General features: G+C 38.7%; 1 protein-coding gene across 1 annotated transcript in view; it reads right to left on the reverse strand.

Annotated features, from left to right (window-relative positions):
• Positions 1-5,174: 5,174 nt before the first annotated feature.
• Positions 5,175-26,715, reverse strand: part of c10h20orf96 (chromosome 10 C20orf96 homolog) — a 42,030-nt gene continuing 20,489 nt past the window's right edge. Inside the window, exons 6-11 of the mRNA XM_028811984.2 lie at positions 15,440-15,539; positions 13,301-13,458; positions 12,422-12,523; positions 8,757-8,843; positions 8,300-8,418; positions 5,175-5,930 (exon numbers count right to left, since the gene is read on the reverse strand). Coding sequence (XP_028667817.2) covers positions 5,870-5,930; positions 8,300-8,418; positions 8,757-8,843; positions 12,422-12,523; positions 13,301-13,458; positions 15,440-15,539 — 627 coding nt within the window. The 3' untranslated portion in view covers positions 5,175-5,869. The remainder of the gene's footprint in view (positions 5,931-8,299; positions 8,419-8,756; positions 8,844-12,421; positions 12,524-13,300; positions 13,459-15,439; positions 15,540-26,715) is intronic.

Here is a 26,715-nt window from a genome sequence, read left to right on the forward strand (position 1 = left end):
TTGATTCAAAACGGGACGCACAATTTCATTCTCAAATGCGGCACGATTCTGTATTTTAAAGGACGGGTGGCAACCCTACAGTGCCAGGTAACCACCCATACAATCAGATTGTGATTCAGACTAGGAATGCAATGAATGTAATTACCCCGATCTACATACAAGGCGAAAGTCTTGCAACATTCAAAGATGATGGTTTGGGATAAGTACACCATACAACATAAAAGAGCTTATGAAGCCTTGAACCGAAAAAAGCAAGATCTCAGAGATCGTAAAAAAAAAAATAGGAGGTAATGTCGTTTTACTCGCTGTAGATTTTAGTCAAACATTACCAGTTATTCCACGAGGGAGACCAGCAGATGAACTCAACGCGTGTTTAAAATCCATGCTTCTCCCACGCTCGGTTATATGTCGCGTGTTCTCGGGTAGGTACACCAAAAAATGTATACATTTAAGCATGTAATGGGCAAACAAAAAATGAGGTATACCTGAAGGCACTGCAGTAGTACTTAATGTAACTTTACTTCTTAAATGTTAATGTTTTACTGTTTAATAATTTATACGCTTCTTATATGTTGTTCAAATTCTTTTATCAAAATACCAGTGACAGCGCAATGCACGATAACATGGAGTGAATACACCATACACATCCGCCCACGGCCGCCCTGGTGTGCGCAGATAGGAGTTGATTCTACAATAAAATAAAATAAAGATAAAAAGAGTAATACAATCATCACCCATAAAGCGGATAGTAGACGTGACGTACTATATGTGTACCAGATTTCAAGTCAATAGGTGAAACGGTTTGCGAGCTACAGGTGATTTAAAATCCTGGACAGACACACAAATTGCCACATAGCAAATTACAGAAGAAGATTTTACTGTTTAATAATTTATATTTATATGAAATGTGCTTCTTATATATTACTTCATATTCTCATATGATAATGATGTTAATGTTTATATTGATTTCTATGTTATTGAAACTGCATGTATGTGTGTATATGTATGTATATATATATATATATATATATATATATATATATATATATATATATATATATATACTAGCAAAATACCCGCGCTTCGCAGCAGAGTAGTGTGTTAAAGAGGTTATGAAAAAAAAGGAAACATTTTAAAAATAACGTAACATGATTGTCAATGTAATTGTGTTGTCATTGTTATAAGTGTTGCTGTCTTTTATATATATATATATATATATATTATATATATAATATACACACACACATAAACATTTATATACATATACATATATATACATATCTACATATACACATATCTACATATATATATACACACATACATAAACACACACATAAGACTTATTGACTGAAACGGGCTTTCACGAAAAAAGTTAGGGCTTTGCTACAGGATACACCCTCCACAAGTTAAGCAAGTAAAAATAAAATATATATTTCTGTTTTATTTAAACCTTTTAAGTTCGTATGCATAGCCCCATTTGGCTGTTTAATTTTTTTTTTCTTTCTTCAGTAATATTTAATCTCCTTAAAGAAAAAGAACATATCCATTTTACTTTTTTTGTATCTCTTTAGTAATATTTTACTGTAAAAGGATAACCAGTATTTAAACCTTTTATGTTACTTTATACATTTATTTTACACAATGTTGAAAAATTAATAAGAAAGCTACATATTTTGGCAGCTGCTGCTTTCATTTTCAATGAAATGAAAAAAGCTCTCCAAGAGAAAACGTCAATGAAGAAGAAACAGTTTGCACTATCTAAAAAGGAGAAACCCTCATTTATAAAAGTTTGCTGCAGATGACTTAACTGAAAATAAATGAATAGTTCCTATGTGTATAATACATATTTATCTATTTTACTTATGCCTTTATTCCACCAACTTACAACATCTGAGGTACAATTTGTTACATTACTTTTGTTTTTTGCAGCACAGGCAGGTGAAGTGACTTCCTCAGGGTCACACAGTGGTGTCAGTACCACGATTTGAACTGACAAGCTCTGGGTTTGCTGAAATATTACTGAAGAAAGAAAAAAAACGAAAACGGGCAAATGGGGCTATGCATACAAATGTCCATCCGTCCATTATCCAACCTGCCATATCCTAAATACAGGAGCCAATAAGTAGATATGTATATATACAGTATATATATGTGTATGTATGTATGTATATATGTATGTCTATATATATATATATATATATGTAGATATGTAAATTTGTATATGTATATATATGTTTATGTGGATGTGTATATACGTATGTATATGTAGATATGTGTATATGTAGATATGTATATATATGTACTGTATATGTATATATATCTTTATGTGTGTGTGTGTGTGTATATTATATATATATGACAGCAACACTCATAACAATGACAACACAATTACATTGACAATCATGTTACGTTATTTTTAAAATGTTTCCTTTTTTTTTTTTCATAACCTCTTTAACACACTACTTCTCCGCTGCGAAGCGCAGGTATTTTGCTATATATATATATATATATATCTGTATGTGTATATATATATGTGTGTGTATATATATATATATATATATATATATATATATATATATATATATATATGTGTGTGTATGTATGTGTATATATATATGTTGATATGTGGATGTGTATATGTATATATATATGTAGATATGTATATATATGTATATATGTATATGTATATATATGTTTATATGTGTGTGTGTGTATATTATATATATAAAAGACAGCAACACTCATAACAATGACAACACAATTACATTGACAATCATGTTACGTTATTTTTAAAATGTTTCCTTTTCTTTTTCATAACCTCTTTAACACACTACTTCTCCGCTGCGAAGCGCGGGTATTTTGCTATTTATCTATATATATAAACGAGAGTTGGGATCCGAGAGACTGTGTTTGTGGAGGGATGGAGAGTTAAGGCGGGTGTTGGAGTCACGTGATCATCTCCCCTCCCATTCACCTCATTTCATTCACTTCATTTCGCTCCAAGCTAAGTTCCGCAGCTGGCGCGGTCTTGCTGTTCTTGATTTGCTTTTCACATGGCCAAGTATACGTTCCATGCTCAAGAGTAAGCTCAGCGCACAACTTGGTCATATTACAACCGGAGGGGCGAACTGACAACATGGTATACAAAGAGATCCTTAACAAATAATTATTGGTATAATTTCCCTCAGTTTATTATTTAAAATTTTAAAGCAGTACTTCGCTGCTGCGAAGCGCGGGTATTTTGCTATTATATATATATATATATATATGTGAATGTATGTATGTATATATGTATGTCTATATTTATATCTATATATATATATATATATGTAAATTTGTATATGTATATATATATATATATATATATATATATATATATATGTGTATATGTGGATGTGTATATGTATATATATGTATATGTAGATATGTGTATATGTAGATATGTATATATATGTATATATGTTTATGTATATATATGGTTACATAACCTCTTTAACACACTACTTCTCCGCTGCAAAGCGCGGGTATTTTGCTATATGTATATATATATGTGTCTGTATGTGTATATATATATATATTTATATATATATATATGTGTGTGTATGTATGTATGTGTGTATATGTATGTGTATATATATATGTTGATATATGTATATATATATGTGGATGTCTATATGTATATATGTATATATATATATATATATATATATATATATATATATATATATATATATATATATATGTAGATATGTGTATATGTAGATATGTATATAAGTATATATGTTTATGTATATATATGTTTACATAACCTCTTTAACACACTACTTCTCCGCTGCGAAGCGCGGGTATTTTGCTAGTTATATATATAGATTGGTGAAGAAATTGTACTCAGAGGGTGTTTAGTCCTCATAAAATGGTAAATATATATAGTAACATGTGGCAGAGAATCTGATTTTAGACATATACAGTGTTGTGATGTAAGATTTTGCATATAACTTGATAAATATTTTGTATGTCTTTATTTGTAATTTAGGCAAAGAAATGTAATTTAGTGTTACATTATGAGAGAAGCATTCATGTTTACAACCTACTACCCACCACCAGGACTGAGTCTCTTTTAATTTTACGGCAGGATTTGTGGGCTCTAGTGCCTGAAACACGTTTGGTAAACATTTCTCTGAAGTCTCTCATCCCCCACACAAAGCCAGACTGCCTAACTGCCAAGCTGCACCTTAACATATGGTTTTGGGGGATGGCAGGTGTTAAGATTTTCTTTGCCCCATTGGTGTGAAGTATGGCTATTTGGAATTGGCTTGTATCAGAAGCCTTTAAGTACCATGATGTCCTATTTGCTGTAGGGGTTGGATAGAGAATATATAAATCTGCTTGCTCAACCACATTCTATCTCTCTTACTACCCTCTGATGATGAAGACAACACAATGAAGAGCACAGCTTGGCAGCCATATTGAACAGGCATGCGGCCTGTTCTGAAGAAAGCTGAGCACCAATGAGGCCTTAACTAGAGACATTTTAAATAACTACAAGTCTGTGTGCCGCCTGAAACTACACATCACCATGTAATCAGGTTGTATGGTTGCCAATATTCAAATGCACTTTGCATATTGTTATTATTTATGAATATTATCAATAATACATTATTTTATGTTTAACTTAGCTCCTTCTTGTCTTTTTACTACACCTAATTGCCTGAGGCTATAGATATAGAAGGGAAGGTGGGGATAAGTTATATACTATAATACCTTATAAACAGTGGTAAGTCTGTGGGATTAGGCATTCTGACAAAGGCTACTTATTAATAATACAATAGGGGAAAGTAGAGCAATATATTACTCTACCAAGAGAAAACATACAGTATCTACAGATTATGGGTTTTTGAACCATTTCCAAGTTGGAAGGAATTAATGGCCACATCTCATCAACAGGTGTTTTCAATGGCAAGTGCAGAGCTGCATTCAGTGAAAATGGTGGCCCCTGAAACTATGCACTGAATAATTCAGTTAGAAAATGGATGGATGGCAAAGTATCTGCCACTTGCTCATTGTTTTCAGAGTGCTGTCTTCAGATTAGGCTCAGGCTTCTTGCAATCCTGAATTGAAGTAAGATCACCTTGTTAAGATGATGAAATTTCTGATATGTAGTAAATAAAATGAAATGCTTTTTAGTGTCTGTTTATTACAACACAAATTGCACAAGTGTTATAATACAGATGCGCACAGCACTGATAATAATAAACAAGAACATAGCCATGGCGTCACACATGCACTCTAAAGCTGAGCCAATTTTTCAGATTCGTACACAGCATAACATCCCATCCCCGTGGCTCTGTAGGTTTAGAAATGTAAACATTTAAACTCAAATGGTGCCCCGTGGGTGAGAGTGTACCAGCCACTTACAGGGGTATTGCTGCCAAATGCGATAAATGACAGACATAACAAGACAAGAGAGGACTATTGATGCCATAGGGCTTTCTGCCAGACCTTCTGAAACGTCATTGTGATTAGATATCTTCACACAGTTCGCTTGAGCAATCCCATAATAAAATCATTATTGCCAATGCAATGACCTCAGCAGTTTTGGCAGGATCATCAAGTTGAAGTCATTAATGACACTGCAACCTTTATATGTGACTGGATGAGCTGCATAAACAGGGATTTGTGCATGGGTCTCATTAACATCAGGGAGCTCTGCCATTTGTTTTAACCTCATCCCCTGCACTTAGGCCTAATGAAAACAGCACATGGTACTCTTTTGTCTGGTAGCTGTGGGGATGTGCTGACCCAAAATCCACTTTGTCCATTTCCTTTCACACTATGAGTGTACGTTGCCCATGATAAGAAGAGAGCCAGGCTAGATAGGAAGCTGTTCTTCTATGGGAATGTCCAGTACAACATCCATGTCTGGAGTGCATCTGGGAAGGAAGAAAATAATTAATATTTCAAATAATGATCACTTCCTTAATTGCTCCATTTAATAATTCTATATCTTCTTGGCTCAACAGCTAGTTTCCAGCTTGATAACATTTATTACGTTTGCCATTCACTCATAGTGTCTCACAGGTGGACTGGCAATCAGAGGAGGCTTGTGGAGCCAGTAGAATTTTATCTAGCGTCTTTTATAGTAAAGCACTTAGAAAAACAAGCAGTTAATCTAAATATATAAAGTTAAGAATGTCTGTCTGCCTGCCTGGAAATCACTTGAGAACGGCTCAACAAATTTACATTAAACTTGGTATATATATTTTTCTTAGTTCTGGTCAAAATATAGACTCCTGTATTCCTCTCCCAGTCCACTGGGGAAACTTCTTTGATTATTTTCTTATATTTTTATGTTCAAATCAAGAATGCAAACAAGCAGATTGACATGAAAGTCTAGGGATACATTAAAGGTAGACCCACCACTTAAAAAGCATCACCAAGGTACTGCCTCCAGTGACGAAATTGCAGACTTGACAGTTAAACATTTTCATTGAGGACCAGAAACGAATGAATGAATGAAATAAAAAATAGGCTGGAGATCAAATAGGGAAGTGTACATGTAAAATTATGGGTTATGCTATAATCTAATAGAATAGATATGAAATGTCAGTTTATGTTATATTGTGGTCTCAGTATTTACTTTGCAAAACACATTGATACAGTTAGGGCCAGTGCTGATACAGCGTATTGCCGCACCCACCACATGACAAACCAACTCAGGGTCCCAGATTTGGACCTGAGTGCAGCCATGCAATGGGTGACACCTCAGCACCACACTCGTTCAGATGGAATGGAGCAGTGGGAGGTTTTTTATGGTGGCTGGAGTGCCAGTTCTGCCACCAACCCCCAGGTTTTTCCCTGTAGGTTGGAGGGCTGGATGCAGATTAATGTCATACCCTGAACGGAGCAATTGCAGGTTAAGGGCCTTGCTCAAGGGCCCAACGAAGTAGAGTTACTTTTGGCATTTAAGGGTGCAGATCCCTAGCCTCAGAGCCACCAGTCCGCCATTGAGGCAGTGCTTGCTAAGAAATATGGTATATCAGAGACTGACTGATTCAAGCGAAGCGAGCAGGGGGCAAAGCCCCCTAGTATGCTTACATTATTGCAAGAGATCTGATGAGCAGGAGCCGAAGCCTCCTAATTTTGTTGTCCTTTTATTTCCTCCAACTGTATTATTATATGCCTGATTGTTATGTATCAGCCTACAGTTGCTACCCACGCACATTTTTTGTTTCATTATTTTTGTAATTATTTTTCATTGGCCTTTTGCATTTATACAGGTTTTGTTCATATTGTTATGTTTATTGTTTTGTTAGTATTAATTATATTGTGTTTTTCAGTATGTCCCTCGTCTTTCGTGGAGGAACCCCAACAGGTAGGGCCACTCTGACGTCAGTGTTGCTGGGACAGCCTACTGCCGTTATATTCAGATGAAGGAGTTGGCCCCAGTAAAGGTTCACTGACTGGCTGATTGTGAGAAGGTATGTTGAGGTTTTTTTAAAATATTTTTCACTTTTTTATTGGTTCTACGTTTTAGATTTCAATTTGGACTTGATAGACTTGAGCTGTGTTTTTAAGCAAACCCCTTTTGTTAATTTTTCTCTGTTTTTGCCTTATTTTTTGTGCTTGCTTTTTGTTATTTAAAATGATCTTTATTTATAAGGATTCTTGTGTTTACCATGTGTCTCAATCCTGAGGTTTGCTGGTTTTCCTCTCTCTTGAGGGTCATTTAGTACACTTTGCATTTCTGGGAAATTTTAAGAAGACTTTTGAAACATTTAAGACCTGTGCCCCATTGACCAAAGCCTGCCTGTTGACTCTGAGGTCAGGCTTCCTGAGGTGAGGCCTATCTCTAGGACATTCATCGAGTATGCTGGCCTGTATTGTGTGTATGTGTGTGTGTGTGTGTGTGTTTGTTTGAGAGTTTTCACCCCTTTTTACTATGTTTGTGTTGCCTGATCACAGCAGTGGTCACAAACATTGTAAGGGGGCAGATGAAGTTCAGTTCATCTGATGTCATCAGTTGTTCCAGGACTGCATTCACATTTAGCCAATCAGCTTTAAAGTTAGCCTTGGACATTATAAAGGAGAGGCTTAGTGCTCAGTAGCACCTGACTTCATATTTTTAAATTAAAACCAAAATGGCTTCCTTAGGAATTTAAATGATGAGAGATTTTTCTTCATTGCTGTTCCTGGTCGAGTTTAAAGCTGATTGGTTGAAGATGAAAACCAAACAATGTCAAATTCACTTGACTGGTCTTGTTAACCCCTGGGGTCTAACTTTGACCCCCTTACCACATACCTTGTTATTCTAAGTGGGATGTCACTAAAAATCTCCTGTCGCGGGTCTACTCTACTTTGTAGCAGCATTGCAACAGCTTTCTCCAGTTCATCATTTTCAAGTTCTAGTGCTCTGGTCATCTACAAAACAAAGCATAAAATGAATTTCACGCAGTCTGCAGTGAAGCATGTAAAGTTATTTTTTTTTGGGTAACACTCCTCTGTACTGGAGTGGTCTTTTTACTATTCTGTTAATATTCTCTTAATATGTTTTTGCTTGACTGAAACTTAAGAAATTAAAGAAGTCCAAATGGAAAAGGATCAGAAGGCACGGACTTGAAAGTGAAAAGAGAGGGAGCAGATGTAAATCCTCTGACAGATGCCCAAGGACTTCCAAAATTGCCTTTCATATAAAAATTTTACAGAAAATAACCAGACGGCACCCAGCCAAGGGCCAAAAAGAGAGAAAAAAAACTCACATGTTTGTAGATGTCAATCTGTCTCTTCATAGAGGAGTTCATTAAGGCCATTTGTGTTACTTCACGTGGCATAGATGATATCTTGGTCTGTAAAGTAAGAAAAGCAACATAAGTCTTTGTTGCACTGACCAGATGCACCCTCAGGCTGCTGCTATAATGGTTGCTCTCAGGTTTCAGATGCATTGAGAAAAAAAGCAAGGTGAGTTAGATTAGAGGTTGAAGGGCTTGCACCATGAAGCTTTCACACTTGGAGGACTAATAATATGCAGCACGCTCCAAGCCTATTTATCTCCAGATAGAGCTGTAAACTTCGGCTGTGAGGCGACATGTACTTGTGGATACTGAGCACCATCATAACCGGATCTTAAAGGGAACTGAGAAGGGATGACAGCACTTCTCCATAACCCAAGTGGGACTTTACTGCTGAGGTCACATGGGCTTCGGTGGACACATTTGGAAGGCAACAACTGTGATCTGGACCCTCATCTTAAGAACCAGGCCTTGCTGGCAGCTGTCAGACAATGTGACCTAGCAGATGAAGCAGAATCACTTAACCTAACTGCGATCTACTTGAACAAAAGCTACTACAGCAACACTGTGTCTTGGAATAACGTTAGCTATGCAAAGGTACTTTATAAAATAAATGTACAGTGGACCCTTGACTAACGAACTCAATTTGTTCGCGAAGGCTGATTGTAACTCAAGTTGGTTGTAAGTCAAGACTATTTTTCCCATAAGAAATAATGGAAATACCCATAATGCATTCTGAACCTCCCACTGCAGCACTTACTTAACCTTTTCATAATAAAAAGGGTTGTATAATGTGCATAATTTACCAAAACACCATTAATTTTTCTAATGTACTAACCAAAAAGTTATAAAAAGTGCCTAGCCTACCAGAAACAACAATTTCATACTGTACTCACCATTTAATTGACATCTTTGGGCTGCAGGAAGGGAGGAGGAGGAGAATGAAATGGAAGGTGGTTATTGTTTAGAAGGAGCCTCCTTATGCAAATCTTTTCTTTGTAAAATTGTCGAGATGGTGGATTTCGACATGCTGTCCATATTAGCGAGATCGGTCACACGAACACCACTTTCATATTTCCGCACAATTTCCTTCTTCGTTTCGATTGTGATCGCTTTCTTTACCTTCGTTACCTTCTCTTCCTTCCTTAGCAATTATCGAAATAAATTATATAAATCACTGCACTGACCAAAATTACGTCCACAAACACATGTATCTGGGCTCCGACTGACGCTTACGAATGCTCTCAGCTGTTTGTTTACAATCGCACAAGCGGATACACGTGACCGCATTCAGGTCATAATGCAAGATGTTGGTCATAAATCAAAACAAAAATTTTGGTCGTAAATCAAGTTGTTCACATGTCAGGCCGGTCATATATCAAAGGTCGACTGTAGTCTATTTGTGACCAACTGGAAACATTACACATCAATAACAGCACCTTGGGATGATTTCGACTACAAAAAGGCACTAACGTATTTGCATTCTCCTGCTTCTGGGGCTATGGGTCTTGCAGCATGATAATTCACTGAAGTAGGCAAGCAGATATGGTTTTCACTATGCAAAGGCAGTATACTGAATATATTTAGACTATCTTTGAACAACTGCAGTGATTATTCAAAGAATGACACACCTTGGGATGGTTTCCTTGAAAAAACTTTAGTCTGTCTATGATCCACTTGTTATGGGGCAATATCACCCATAGTGTAAAGATTTGTCTTAGGAGGGGTTTCACTATAGAAAGGCACTATACAACATTAATTTCCTGTGATCTATTGCCTATGATGCAGCAACGCCTGTGGCATTAAGCCTCACTTGATAATGGGCTTAGGTTGGTTTTCACAAAAGAAAACTAGCATAACATTAAATTCTACAAGTCCAGTTAGAGGTTGAGGGTGGCTGGATCATATCTCAGCAGTACTGGGTGAGAGGGCAGACCATCCTAGTGGTCACTGATGCACATGCTCACACAGGGCTAATTTAGGGCTGGAGAAAGCCCATTCAAACTCAGAGAGAATGTGCAAAATCCAAAACAACTATACGGCAACTACAGTAATCCCTCCTCCATCGCGGGGGTTGCGTTCCAGAGCCACCCGCGAAATAAGAAAATCCGCGAAGTAGAAACCATATGTTTATATGGTTATTTTTATATTGTCATGCTTGGGTCACAGATTTGCACAGAAACACAGGAGGTTGTAGAGAGACAGGAACGTTATTCAAATACTGCAAACAAACATTTATCTCTTTTTCAAAAGTTTAAACTGTGCTCCATGACAAGACAGAGATGACAGTTCCGTCTCACAATTAAAAGAATGCAAACATATCTTCCTCTTCAAAGGAGTGCGCGTCAGGAGCACAGAATGTCAGAAAGACAGAGGAAAGCAAACAAATCAATAGGGCTGTTTGGCTTTTAAGTATGCGAAGCACCGCGGCACAAAGCTGTTGAAAGTGGCAGCTCACACCCGCTCCGTCAGGAGCAGGGAGAGAGAGAGAGAGAGAAAAACAAACAAACAAAAATCAATACGTGCCCTTCGAGCTTTTAAGTATGCGAAGCACCGTGCAGCATGTCGCTTCACGAAGCAGCTGCACAGAAGGTAGCAACGTGAAGATAATCTTTCAGCATTTTTAGACGAGCGTCCGTATCGTCTAGGTGTGCGAACAGCCCCCCTGCTCAATCCCCCTACGTCAGGATCAGAGAAAGTCAGCGCAAGAGGGAGAGAGAGAAAAGTAAGTTGGGTTTCTTCTCAGCCATCTGCCAATAGCGTCCCTTGTATGAAATCAACTGGGCAAACCAACTGAGAAAGCATGTACCAGAAATTAAAAGACCATTGTCCGCAGAAATCTGCGAACCAGCAAACAATCCGCGATATATATTTAAATATGCTTACATATAAAATCCGCGATAGAGTGAAGCCGCGAAAGGCGAAGCGCGATATAGCGAGGGATCACTGTACATGTAGGATTTTAATTCAGGACACTGCACTGATGGCCAATATACAAAAGAGATTTACTTTGAGATGAACTGTTTGGTTACTGCAAGCTGATTTAAAGCTTGGCATGGTGTTTACTATTGAAACGTAACACACAAAATAAATATATTTTTAATAAACTGTTTATTGTGCTTCATCATTTGCACGGTGACACACTTCAGAGTGTTTTTCTAGGAGAAAGACACTATATGAAATAATTTTAATTTTCACCCACCGTCTACAGAGTAATATTTCACTAAGTGGTTACACTTGGAATGGTTTTCATTATTGAAAGGCACCGTACAAAATAAAACAAGTTTATCTATGATCCACTACTTCTGGGACAGCATCACTCATGGGTTGATGGATCACTGACTGATATGCTTTGGGATGGTGTTCATCCAAGAAAGGTATTATGAAAAATAAAAATTGTTTGAGATTAACGGTCTTCGGGGTAACATCCTTCCCAGGGTGATGATATACAGAGTGAAGCCCTGGGTGGCTCTTGGCTCTTTTCCACTACAGAAAAGTCACTTTATAAGTTTACATGGGGCCATGTGTGGAGAGTAATGTTAAATTCTACTACTGTGGGTTTGTGTTGATGTTCTGCTAGTCCTGGCCCAGCCATTTCTCCACAGTCTAGAACTGCAACCCCAATACTCACCTACCTTTGCAATCAAAGCCAGGAGCTGCTTCTGCTCCCTTTGAGAGGACTCGTCCAGTTTGGCCACTTCTGCCTCAGCCACCATCTCAATGCCTTGTTCTTCCTTCTGCAGGATTATATTTTGTTGAGGTGAATTATACAAAAGGTCAAGCATTTTGAGATAACCATTGGGCAATGGTGGCCAAGTCTTACCTGGAAAGATATATGGCAGTACTTTTATCCTGTTTTGGAGTGGGGGAAATAGGAAGAGAGCATAGAAGAGCCTAAGGGACTAGGCTCCTAATGTGCTTCTGTGAAATATATGGGATTGATGTATGTAAAAATGAACATAAGACGTTCTACAAAAGAACGATAAAAGTATTTGCAGCACAAAACTATATTATAAACCAGGCATTTTATCTTGTTTTGTGGAATGGCCACACTTTACAATTTGCTATGCGGTTTGCCTCTTATTATTCATAGAAAGTTCTAGATACTGAATAGAGTGACTGCTTTTTTAAACCCTAGGGTGAATGCAAGAATGAATTCTTAGCCTGGTGGGATAAAGCAGACGCATCTGGCTCCTCATACCAAGAGAAGTCATTAGAGAAAAACATAGCGAGTTTGTTGCGTCTATGGTTACCTTTCAATTAAAAGGCAATATGGCCAACAGTCCCTGTAATCTTCGTATTATCAGATGTCGTTTGGTCAGTAGACAATAATAATAATAATAATAATAATAATGCATTTTATTTATAGGGGCAATATGTGGGGCACAACCAAATTTTGTGATTCCTGGATAACCCAGATGCTAGTAAGGAATGCTAGCAGCTACCCTGAAGTGGCATCTATTTTTTCATCGCCTCCATTTTAATGTCAGTTCACCATAGTGCCATGGTTGTACCTGCTGAGCCCGCCTCTTCTGCGCAACATCCTCCTCAAGCTCCAAAATCCTCTGGGTTTTTTCAGGGCGCTGGCTTTCCTCATAGGTTTGCAGGGTGTGCAGCTCTTCTCGTGCTTCTAGGATGTTTGCATTCAGAGCCCTAAGGCGCTCCTCAAGTACTGTGAACATGGACAAGAGAATGCCATAATGCTGACAGAGACATGTAAGGATAAAACAAAATAGTGAGCAGCCATTTAAGAGCTAGGCAGTATTATTAAGGTCACTGTGAACCTGTAAGGGTCTTAGAGCCTATAAAGGGGGGAAAATGGCAATCTCACATGGGCTTGGTGATCAGAGGAATGTGGGAATCTGAGGTGAGAGATGGTCTATAGCATTAGGCAGTTTTAAATAAATAATTATATGCGGGGCGCCAGTTGGGTGCTAAATTGGCTTAACTGGGGTACTGGTCCAATAGCACCACATGTGAATGTGGCATGAGTGGATTGGTTGGGTGTCTCAGTTGTGCCTTAGAGAAGTAGCTTGTCACTCCTGCACCCAGTTAGAGAGGATAGTTGAAAAGGAGCCTGCGGGGGAGAAGAGGAGGAAAGGAAATAGACTGATGAGTGAGAGAAAAAGACGTTGGAGAGATGGAGGTTAAATAAAGAAAAGAAGAGAGAGACAGAGATAGGAGAGTGAGAGAGAGAGAGAGAGAGAGAGAGAGTGAGCGAGTGAGTGAGTGAGAGAGTAAGAGTGCAAGAACAAGATGCAGGTGGTCAGGAGTGAGCTTCAGGGCTGCAGGAGCCTGAGGCTGAAGAAAAGGCGCGTCCACTGAGTGATCACCAAGGAGTAGGAGAAGTGTACGGCTTGGGCCAGGCCTGGCATTAGGGACCCAAGCCTGGATATAATTGTTGACTGCAAACTATTGGTTGGGCATCTCCTCAGTTGCCTGATCCTGTACGGGATAAGGTGAGGAGAAGTCAGCATTGAGAAGGCAACATTGGGGATCATGACTGTTTTAAAGGAACTGTCTCTCTGATTTGTTTTAACCTTGTTGTTTTTAATGGAATATTTTTATTACTGCTCTTAACCTTCACCTTCACAACCAAGAAACACATGGAGAAAAGATCGACCTGAGGCACAGAGCCAGAGTGACACAGCTGTCCATATGGACCTTTTGCTGGTGTGCTCGCCTTGCTTCTGTATTAGCGGTGGGAGAAAAAGTAAAAGGGATACTGTTTTACCGATATGCTCACCTCGCTCCTATATTAGCCGCTAAGCGAATGACTCTTTCTTTTGAGGTTTCCCTTTACCGACGTGCTGGCCTTGCTTGCATATCCTTGGAGCCGGAGCCCTTACCCCGACTCCACCTCTCACTTTCGGGCCAGACAGACACACACACTTCCACGCGTAGACGTTTATATATAAGATTGTTCTTTGAAGCATGTTTTGGATGGCACTAACACAGAGTACAATAACAGATTTTTAATGCAAATGAACATTTGGTCACTGGACAATTAAAAATAATTGCTGCACGAGAATGAGTTTTCTATTATTTAGATTTGTAAAATACCTGTGACCCTGAATTGGAACAAGTGGGTTTGATAATGATTGGATGAAATGATGATGGCCAGAATGACACACAATCTGTGTCACGCAATATAAAACCCAAACAGCACATCGCCTAGGAGAACAGCTCCAATTTTAAGTGATCGTTCATCTTTAAGTTTGGTTCCAAGCCAAAACCTTCGCCCATGTTGGCCAGTTTGCTGAATTTCATGCCAAAACATACATGCTTTCCACACATACAAATTATTCATTTGATTAATTCTTTGATATTAGCCAAATGTTTTTCGGTCACCTCTCCACTGTCCAAAAGACATGTGTCAACTGCTGCTCCTTTTTTATATTCCTGAAAACTAAAGCAATAAATTCAGTAAGTGGTAGTTTGGATTCAGGGCAATAAACCCCCAGTTTGTACAGAATACATTATACCCTGGCTTAATAACCTGAATAGCTGCAGTATTTCAAACATCATGAACATATCTATCACATTATGCTAAATAAGGGTCGGTACATGATGGTGGGTGGCCACCATTTTTTATGGACTGACTTAAGTTCCCCCTTGATTAACAGCTGAATGAAAAACAGGCTCTTACTAACCTCTCAGGTCCTCCTTGGTGGTGGCAGCTTTGCTTTCCAGGTCAGCTATGGCTCCTTCTCTCTGTCTTTGAGTCCAACACTTTAAGGCTGAAATGGAGTTCTGGGGATTAGAGACGGAGCCAGTAAGGTTCAGAAGAGTTATGAGGTGTTTCAACCACTGGCTGCTGTGAGTGTATATATAATAGGCAGCTAGCCAGACAGCTAGATAGATAGATAGATAGATAGATAGATAGATAGATAGATAGATAGATAGATAGATAGATAGATAGATAGATAGATAGATAGATAGATAGATAGATAGATAGATAAACAGTACAGTAATCCCTCCTCCATCGTGGGGGTTGTGTTCCAGAACCCCCCGCGAAACGTGAAAATCTGCGAAGTAGAAACCATATGTTTATATGGTTATTTTTATATTGTCATGCTTGGGTCACAGATTTGCACAGAAACACAGGAGGTTGTAGAGAGACAGGAACGTTATTCAAATACTGCAAACAAACATTTGTCTCTTTTTCAAAAGTTTAAACTGTGCTCCGTGACAAGACAGAGATGATAGTTCCCAGTTTCACAATTAAAAGAATGCAAACATATCTTCCTCTTCAAAGGAGTGCGCATCAGGAGCACAGAATGTCAGAAAGCGAGAGAAAAACAAACAAATCAATAGGGTTGTTTGGCTTTTAAGTATGTGAAGCACCGCCGGTACAAAGCTGTTGAAGGCGGCAGCTCACACCCCCTCCGTCAGGAGCAGAGAGAGAGAGAGACAGTGAAAAACAAACAATCAAAAATCAATACGTGCCCTTCGAGCTTTTAAGTATGCGAAGCACCGTGCAGCATGTCGCTTCACTAAGCAGCTGCACAGAAGGGAGCAACATGAAGATAATCTTTCAGCATTTTTAGACGAGCGTCCCTACAGTCTAGGTGTGTGAACAGCCCCCCTGCTCAATCCCCCTACGTCAGGATCAGAGAATGTCAGCGCAAGAGAGACAGAGAGAAAAGTACATTGGGTAGCTTCTCAGCCATCTGCCAATAGCGTCCCTTGTATGAAATCAACTGGGCAAACCAATTGAGGAAGCATGTACCAGAAATTAAAAGTCCCATTGTCCGCAGAAATCCGCGAACCAGCAAAAAATCCGCGATATATATTTAAATATGCTTACATATAAAATCCGCGATAGAGTGAAGCCGCAAAAGGCGTGTATTTCTTTTTGGTTGCACACAGTCAACAGTATTTCACATGATAAGCAAAATTACATTTAAAGTCCCTAAAAACAGAGTTTTGGGGGAATGGTCGTTTTTTCAATAAGTTCAGTTCAGAGAAGGTTCTAGAATAAACATGACATGAGTCTGGAGGTGTAGGTTTTTATGGCCCTATAATGTCTCCCAGAAGGCAACAGGGCAAAAAGATGATGGCTACGTAGTGTGTTTCACAATGCTTTGCAAAGTCACTGTGATCTAAAAATGTATCTATTGTATTTATTGTAATCTACTGAAGGCAAATGGTGTCCAATTACTTTCTGTACAGTCTCCCACTTTCTGAAGAGCTTTTCTATCTGAAGCTGGGCTGTTTGCATACAACCTGTTGATGTATTAATGTCATAAATCCTTCTATGGAGCAGTGGTAAAAGGACACAAGCAGCTGGGGGGGCACGTTAAATTTTTTAAGTTTCCACCCCTCAGGTTCCCAAATTAGGTCCCAAGCAGAGCAGTGCAACAGCACCACGCTAGTTTGAATGGAGTGGAATAGTGTGAGATTTTTTACAGTGGTTGGAGTGCCAATCCTGCCACCAAACCTGAGTTTTCTCTGCAACATGGAGGACCTGCTCGCAGGGATGGATGCAGTGTATGCTTCACTATTATTTTATCATCTGCAGGTGCAGGTGCACATTCATATTTATATAAAGCTTAAAGGAGAGGACTCAGCACACAGCCTTGTGGGACACCAGTGCTGAGTATGACTGGAGGAGAGGTGAGGGGCTCATGAGAATGTCCTTGATCTACGTGCACAATGACTGACTGATACCCAGGTCAAGCAATTTATGATCAGCCTGCTGGGTTTATGTGTATTAGATGCTGAGCTGTACCCAATAATGATCATTCTGAAGTATGCCCCCTTCTGCTTGAGATGGGTCCATCCAAGAAGGACCTGACTGAGCGGTTTTTGTACTCGGCTAACTCCATGTAAATTGATCTATCCATAAACCTTTTTAATCTAGTTCAGTGATGCTAGAATTTAGTGCCTATCATAGAAAAATTAGGCACAAGGCAGTAGCCAATCCTGGACAGGGGGTGCCAGTTCATCACAGGGCCTACTTATGTACATACTCACACATAGCCAGTACAAACTAATCTAGTATGGTTGCCTTTAAAAGTTGGCCCACAAACCAGTGAAAAGAGCTGAGATTTGTAAAATCATTTCTTCACAAGGCTTATTTTTGTGAGTTTCGAATAGCTTGTTTACCTGTGAAATTTCGGCCTGACTGTGAACATTTCTCATTCTAAAAATTTTATTTGTATTGTTACTATGTACATACTCTCTTGTGGGGTTCTTTATGGGCTAAGTGATTAGTAAACAATTACAAAAAAAAATGAAAAAACATTTTAGTACTAAGATAGAATTCACAGAACATTCTGGTAGTAAGAGGAAGTTTCCAGAACATTCTAGTATTAAGTAAGAATTTCAAGAACAGGCTAGTAGTAAGTAGGATATTCTACTTTATTTCTAGTTTATTCTTAGTGCGCACAGAAAATTTTTAGAAGCTTTTGGTAACAAATGTTGCTTAAGTAAATTGTTGAAAACTTCACAACTGATAACAGTCATAAAATTGTGTTACTTTAATATAGGAGTTATTGACCTAATATGGGTTCCTCTAGTTTAGGTCTGACCCCAGAGAACTGATTTCTTAGAAAGCAAATCTTCCATTAATTCACAGCAACTACTAGGTGGACTCCACATGCTGTAACTAGTCCAGTTGTTTATGTGTTGAAAATCTTTCACATTAAATCTCACTTTAGGATGACCGCATGTGAATCCAAGATTATCACAGATGTTGCTCTGTTTGTCAGTCTTGTTTTTATGTCAGACAGTAGAATGAAGTACAATTTGCAATCCAGGCTCCTCTCATTGACACTGAGTTTTTATCAGTTCTTAAGAATTTCGAAAACCAGGCTGTTGCCAGCAATGCACATGTAGCATTTTCAAGGCACCTCTGTTTTTCGTCATAACATTTGACAGTCTTGGCCCTTTTTTGATGACAGAGTCTCAGCAGAAACAAAGGAACAGATGATGCAAAGCCTGCAACAGCCTCTGTTGCCAGACATCTTAAGCTGAGGAAGGAACCTGAACTGTTGAAGTTACAGGATCTGGTAACAGAAACAGCAACATTCTTCTTTGATGTCCTTATTTAAAATAAGCACATAAAGATCTCAGTTGTTTCTCAAAATGCACCAGAACAGGGGACAGATGATCCAGCCTTCAACAAATTTTGTGAACTGCATGATGATGGAACTGCATGGTAGTCAACAGCATAGCTGAAAGAGGAATCAGTCTCATCAAAAAGTATAATAACATGCTGGAAAAGAATAAGGGGCAGAAATAGCTTATTCTTCAAATGGACACAAACCATCACAAGAATTTTCCAACTTCATCTAAGACCGTGTTAATGTTATACACCTACTATACACCTACGAAACAATTGTCTGCTGCTCAGTTCAGATGACATAAAAACTGCCAAATGGAGAGACCTCTAAATGCTAATTTTCATCAAAATTTTCTGTGTTTGTTATATATATGATAAAGGGTTAAAATAGCCTTGTAAAGAACTTGAATCTGTTAGTTGTTTGTTTTTTTGGACCTCCCTACTCTTTTTGGGGTTTGGTTGGAGGGTAAACCACAGGAAAAACATACAAACTCCTCCTCATTGACCTCTGTTAATACACATTCTAAGGTAGGTTCCTTTGCAGGTTACAGTACATGAACAAGAGGTTTTCCTAATGGCCAATAGCACAAGAAATATCTCTTTGGCACATGCTACTATAGATCGGGTTATTTCATTGTGAGGGCAGAAGTGTTTTTTGTTCTGCCTTTTTAAAGTTCACTCTCAGTCTTATCTTCTTGGGGCCCCATAGAGACATCTGGAGTTATGTAGCCATTCTGACAAATTAATCTCCCCTGATCTGGATGTGTCATTCCCAATGATGGGTACTGTATAGCATCAGATTCTAGTGACATCATTGCACTGTGGTGCATTGTATAGTGCCCAGTGTTGGACTGGGTGGCTTCGCTCAAGCACCCCCCCTTCCCCCCCCCCCCAAGTGCTACACGCCAACCACTTTGCGTCTCTGCCGCTCGCGTTGTGAAGTGGGGGGCTGAACGCACCCCAAGTTGCTCCTCCAACACCCCCTCTTAAACAGTGATACAATGGGAAACAAATAACGTTTTTTTTACCTCCTCTTTGCTTGATCAGCTGCATTTCTGTGATCTACATTTTGTACTGCACACTTCTGTCATATCACCTATGTCCATATATTCAATCTCTTTTCGCTTTTACCTTTTCGTCAAAATCGCATTGAATTTTGATTCAGTGTTTGGAATTTACATCGTGACTAACCCGTGAGTGAATATCGTTTCTTACTGTCTACAAGAAATGTGTCTGACATAACCACGCAGGACTTTTCCAAATCTCTTTGCATAAGCTCGTGGTTACATCGCTTGGCATGAAGACTCATCTTGCGGTACTTGAAAGTGTCTCTGAGACAATCACGTCTTGTCTCCTTTCAAGATTTTTTTTATAATAAAGAGATATTAACTAGTGTAGACCTCCATTCTAAAAATAAAAGGGAAGTGAAAATGTCAGAGATTTAATTACTTCTGGTGGTTCATATAGTGCAAGCTGAACCTTCCCATTTTGTCAACACATTCTTTCGTTTTCACCCAAAGTGATGATCTTACTTCTCCTAGTATTCCTCTTCAAGCAAACATTGACCCATAGATGTTAAAGCAATGCATATGGTTGGAAGCAGTGAGTATTTGATGACCTGTTTGTTTGCCATCATACAAATCTCTATCAATATTATCTCTGCAGTCTGTGTTGTGGAGTGACAGTATCATTGCGCTGATCAATGGGTCACATAGCTCTGAACAATCAAGCACAGTTTACTTTGTGCAGGCATGCATCTGTCTTTGTTGTGCTTGAATTCTGCATCCTTTTTGCTGAAAGAAAAACATGAAGCCTAATAACTTTATGGATGTTGTACTAGTGACACTTTGAGAGTAGCAGCAGGTTGTGCACAGCAGAGTCTGGGGTTTTCATTGTTCTTCTTCTTCTTCTTCCTGTCATGTAATCAATCTCTCCAATTTGTCACCAGCTCTTCTTTTTGTCTCTGCCATGTCACCTTGTTGATTACTTTCCCTATTCAGTTGGCAGTAAGAAAGACACAAACCCTGATAACTTCACTGTGTTCCTGCCAGTGCATATCATGTCATGAGCTTTCACTTAAGACCAAGATCAAGGTTCTAGCCCCAGTGATTCACATATAATTGTGTGACATATGGACACAACCCTTAACATTTTATATATAGAAATATATAAATTAAATTAAAATTTTATTAAAATCATTTATCTTAGGCTAGCCGTAATTGAAAAAACAAAAACATATTTTCTTACTTGTGGTCATTGTAAAGGACAACATTTTGGTAACTTTTTCTTCATTCAAATAATCTTAAAAAACTTTTAGATATACTAAACATACACTCACCAGCCATTTTATTAGGTACACCTGTATAACTGATTGTTAAACAAATATCTAATCAGCCAATCACATGGTAGAAACTCAATGCATTTAGTCATGTAGACATGGTCAAGATGAAGTATCACTAAGATCAAGTATCAGAATAGGGAAGAATGGTGATTTAAATGACTTTGGTCTGATTATTTCAGAAACTGCTGATTTACTGGGATTTTCATGCACAACCATCTGTAGGGTTTACAGAGAATGGTCCAAAAAAGGGAAAATATCGAATAAGTGGCAGTTCTCTGGGCAAAAATGTCTCAATGCCAGAGGAGAATGGCCAGACTGGTTTGAGCTGATAGAAAGGCAACAGTAACTCAAATAACCAAAGTATGCAGAAGAGCATCTCTGAATGCGCAACACCACGAACCTTGAAGCAGATGGGCTACAGCAGCAGGAGACCACACCAGGTGCCACTCCTGTCAGTTAAGAACAGGCAACTGAGGCTACAATTTGCACAGGATCACCAGAAATTGGAAATATTTTGCCTGGTCTGATAAGTCTTGGTTTATGCTGCCACATTTGGATGGCAGGGTTAGTATTTGGCATCAACAACATGAAAGCATTTATCCATCCTGCCTTGTATCAATGGTTCAGGCTGGTGGTGGTGTAATGGTGTGAGGGATAATTTCTTGGTACACTTTTGGCCCCTAATTACCTATTGAGTATTGTGTAAATGCCAGAGTCTTCCTGAGTATTGTTGCTGACCATGTCCACCTCTTTATGACCGCAGTGTACTCATCTTCTGATGGCTACTTCCAGCAGGATAATGTGCCATGTCACAAAGTTCAAATCATCTCCAACTGGTTTCTTGAACATGACAATGAGTTCAATGTATTCAAATGGCTTCCACAGTCACCAGATTGCAATCCAATAGAGCACCTTTGGGATGTGGTGGAATAGGAGATTCGCATCTTGGATGTGCAGCCGACAAATCTTCAGCAACTGTGTGATGCTATCATGTCAATATGAAGCTTGTTTAACGATTTTGGACTAGCTTTTGTAGTATTAGATATTTTTATATGGGTGTCTTCCTGTGTTTTAGGTTTTTTCATGATTCTAATTCTGACATGAATTTTATGCTTGGAATTAAGATTACAAACTTTTAAAATGTTACTGTCTAATTTTTATTTATTTACGCGATGCTGTGTAGAATGTCACTGGACAACGATCATCAGATGACGTTAGGGAAGTGGTACTATAAATATGACACTGATCACAATGTGTGTTGTCCCTTGGTTGATAAAATAGCTTAGTATCTTCTCCTTGCGATATTTAGTTTTTCTGTCAAGTAGACCCTAGCTGTAGGATTGTTTATTTTGGTTTTGACTTTGCTCAGATTTAGGATTACCTGGTACTTTGATTCTTGGTTTCCTGATTTAGGTTAATCTTTTCCTGTCCTGGTTATCGTTTATCATCTCCTGGGTTCTCATGTATAAACGGTGCATACACACAAAAATGTTGCGTACTCCCGTTACCACGCTCACTTCGAGATGTATAAAAACTAAACTTGGCGTAAAACCATGCACATTTTCATGGAAGGGTCTCTCCTTGCATAAACATGTTTCCACTCGGTTTTGAAACTGGTGGAACCCAGTGTCAAAGTAGTGCTACTGTTTCTGTGATCTACTTTTTTTTTTAGATTCACATCTATGATGTAGGTTTTATCAATTACACCAAAATTTCTTTTTTTTTTTTTACACCAACAATTCTTTTGTTATTGTTGACAGAGGTTTTACGGTTCCTCAATCTCCTTCTGATGTTTGGTTATTATAGAAGCCTTCACCCCTTTAAATTGTCTGGGCCCTTACAAGCCAAAAACCTGTTACTTGAGTTTAGGGTTAGGCAGGATTTTATTTACTAGGCCTTATTTTGAAGGTTGAGGCTACATTTTCAAGGCTAAGCCTCACTTTGGATTTTGTGAGCCAAAAAGATGACAGCACAGTAATACAATTCCCTGTGAAGGTGAAACTCACCATGTCTGGCAGACACTTATGACTTCAAAGTGTATTTCACTTTAGGAAGAACACAGAATAAGTGCTAACACTGCCAGGTGACAAGTAAAACACTACAAAAGACAGCAATGCAGAAATCACCAATGAACCCTTTGGTGGTTAGCTAATAAGTGCAACCAAAAACTATAAGTAAACTAGCAAAATACCCGCGCTTCGCAGCGGCGAAGTACTGCTTTAAAATTTTAAATAATAAACTGAGGAAAAATGTACCAATAATTATTTGTTAAGGATCTCTTTGTATACCACGTTGTCAGTTCGGCCCTCTGGTTGTAATATGACCAAGCTGTGCGCTGAGCTTACTCTTGAGCATGCAACGTATAGTTGGCCATGTGAAAAGCAATCTTGCCTCAAATAAATGCCAAACTTTTGTAGGGTCCGTCCCTGAGACTTATTAATTGTCATTGCGAAGCAGAGCCTTACTGGAAATTGGAGGCGTTTGAATTGAAATGGGAGATCAGAGGGTATAACGGGGATGCGAGGAATAAAAACTCTCTCCCCTGAGCCACCGCCAGTAAAAATAGTTGCCTCAATTAGGTTCTTTTGCAAGCATGTGACCTGAAGTCTCGTGCCATTACAAAGTTTCGGTGGCTGTAAGTTTCTCAGTAACATTATTGGTGCCCCAACATTCAAAATTAGATTAAGCTCAGGAGTGCCTGGAGGATTCAGAGTGTGGACCGAGCTGCAGGCTATGGACATATATATGTACGTAAGTAGGATTCAGTTAGCGTTCGGAACCTGCATACCAAATTTCTTGAAGATGGGCCCATTAAGTAACAAAGACCGTTGGAAAGTTCAATATGGCAGCCGACAGTGGTGTTATACCACCGAAATAAGTACATACATCGGTCTCGGTTAGCGCAGGGAAGCTGCCTACCAAATTTCGTGAAGATGGGGCCATAAATAAGAAAGTTTAACATGGCGGATGTTGTTGACCGTTATGACCGTTACGTGTAGAATTTCGAAATGAAACCTGCTTAACTTTTGTAAGTAAGCTGTAAGGAATGAGCCTGCCAAATTTCAGCCTTCTACCTACACGGGAAGTTGGAGAGTTAGTGATGAGTGAATCAGTGAGGGTTTTGCCTTTTATTAGCATAGATGTATATGTATACTGTATATGTGTGTGTGTGTATGTATATATATATATATATATATATATATATATATATATATATATATATATATATATAGCTGTACCCGGCCACGCGTTGCTGTGGCTCAGTCTGGTTAAATGGAAAAGAAAGAAAAGAGAAAGCGCACGTTTCTAATATGCTTAATTTCACAATGCTTGTGGGTATACAATATTTTTTGTTGTTCCATTGTCTGTGCAGAATGTTAGACTGAATAATATTGTTAAGTTCGTAGACGTCTTTGTTTTTGGCCGCAAGAATAGCTCGTTCACTCAGCCAATCGTGATTCTCATAATTGGTTTGAATATTGGGAAATACTTTTTCAACCAATTCTTCTTTTGACGTCACTAAATTGCAGAAGTTATGAGGCAATGAAATTCGTCCTGAGGTCAGATCAACCGGCACCTTTCCGTTCCCAATTTCCAGATTTCTCCAACCCCATTATTGACAGTTTGCATTATTTGATTGTAAATGCCTTTTTACTGAAGCGTTAGCTTAGGAATATTTGATTGCACATACGACAAAAGATCACCCGTGTTGTAATTTTGTTCACGACGCAATTCTACATCGAATGAAGCAGCAGCAGATCGATTTGGTGATGGCATTCCCAATTGATTGAGAACTTTGTTTGCGATTTCTAAGCACAAATCTTCAATCATTATCAACGCTTAGTTGTAGATGTCTGCTGTGACATCCATGTTTATATTTGAATTTTACTTGCGTATTCAACGGAAAATATCTTCAGCCATGTGCGATTTATATTTCTCCCATAACTGTGTTGGAGATGAAGGAGAGCAGGCGGTCAATATGATTGCAAACAATGCACAAATTTGATTTGGATGTGACGTGTTGCACGCGTCATTAATGTATACATCCCAGTATCGGTCGTTCTCCAATAAATTCAGAGCTTGACATGTACTTCGGAAAGTGGCATGTGTAACGCTGTTGACAATTCTCAATTGCTGGAAAGACGTTGGACCGGGCACATTTACCAACAGCATGTGAACAAAGAAGCATTCATCTTGATTGGGATGCACGGTGTACAGTCTGCCTATCGTAGTTTCTTTGAATATGCCAGGTTGTCCGTTGACTCGCTCTCCTCGTTTGCGTTGTTCAAATGATTTTCTACTCGCATTCCATGTGTAATATGTAGGCACTTTTGAATACAGCAGTGTTTTCGCAAACGCGTCATTTTGACATAACGTAAAGAAAGCAGTTAACGTTGTAGCCGGTGGATTCAGGGCTATTTGTTGCACATTTGCAGCTGTGAAATAAATGCGGTGTCCATTTTCTAGATGTACTGCTAAGTGAACAACATCTGGACTTCGTTCATGTATGGGAAATGAAAGAATTCGCCATACAGCTTCATTGCTGCTTATGTATCTTCCAGCCTAATACTGTGCGATTTCATCTGTATGACCGCATTCCTATCATTTCTTTCTGGTTGCACGCCAAAAACTGCCATGTCGCTGCCTTTATTCACGTACTTACAAATGTATTTGATCGAAACATTGAAATAGAATCGTAAAATATTTAGTATGGCGTGTGTTGCCTTTACGTCCAACAGATGGCGCTGTGTTTTTTAAAAAAAGCATGTTTTTACCTGTCACAGGTGTGACATCTATATAATATTTATATAAAAACACGCGCGTATTCAAATGCAACGTTGTGTCAAAATTTCAAAGCAATCAGTGAAGAACTTTCGGAGATTTAAGGTTCTGAACAAACGAATATCATGGTGGATTTTTACTATTTTGTGGATCAGGAATTTCCGCACGGATGACTTGATCGATGAGAGCTGGTTTAATCCTATCCTTTAGCCACAATAGAATGTGTGCATGGGGAATACCTCGCTTTTGCCACTCTATGGTGTATATGTAGCAATTTGTACAGCCGAAAATGTTACTCTTTGTGAGCAAGTCTATCATTTTGCGAATCCTGAGATGAAATACACGACTGATAAGGTCGTGGCGATCGTGAGGTTTTTGACGTGGAAGGAGAATTTCAGTGATGTCAGGCCATTTAGGATTGCAAGTAAATGTGATGAATAAGTCAGGGCGGGCATAATGACGTACGTATGTCATTGCATCTTGTGTGCGCTCGTGCATATAGCGAGGTCCTCCAGTGAAGGAAGATGGTAATATCACAGCTTGACCAAGTTCTATTAAATCAGTGTCGTTTTTGTCAATAGCATCTTTTAAGTGAATGTAATTAGTTCAGGAAGCTTACGTAAAAGAGTGACAGAGACTTTACCACCGTTACAGCACAAACCAGGAGACTCGCATTTCCACTTCTGAGCTTGACAATAGTCACAGTGAACATCCATGGATCCAATGTGTACTGTTTT

Source organism: Erpetoichthys calabaricus, chromosome 10 (genome assembly GCF_900747795.2).
Source record: "Erpetoichthys calabaricus chromosome 10, fErpCal1.3, whole genome shotgun sequence".
In the NCBI taxonomy this organism is placed as follows: Eukaryota; Metazoa; Chordata; class Cladistia; order Polypteriformes; family Polypteridae; genus Erpetoichthys; species Erpetoichthys calabaricus.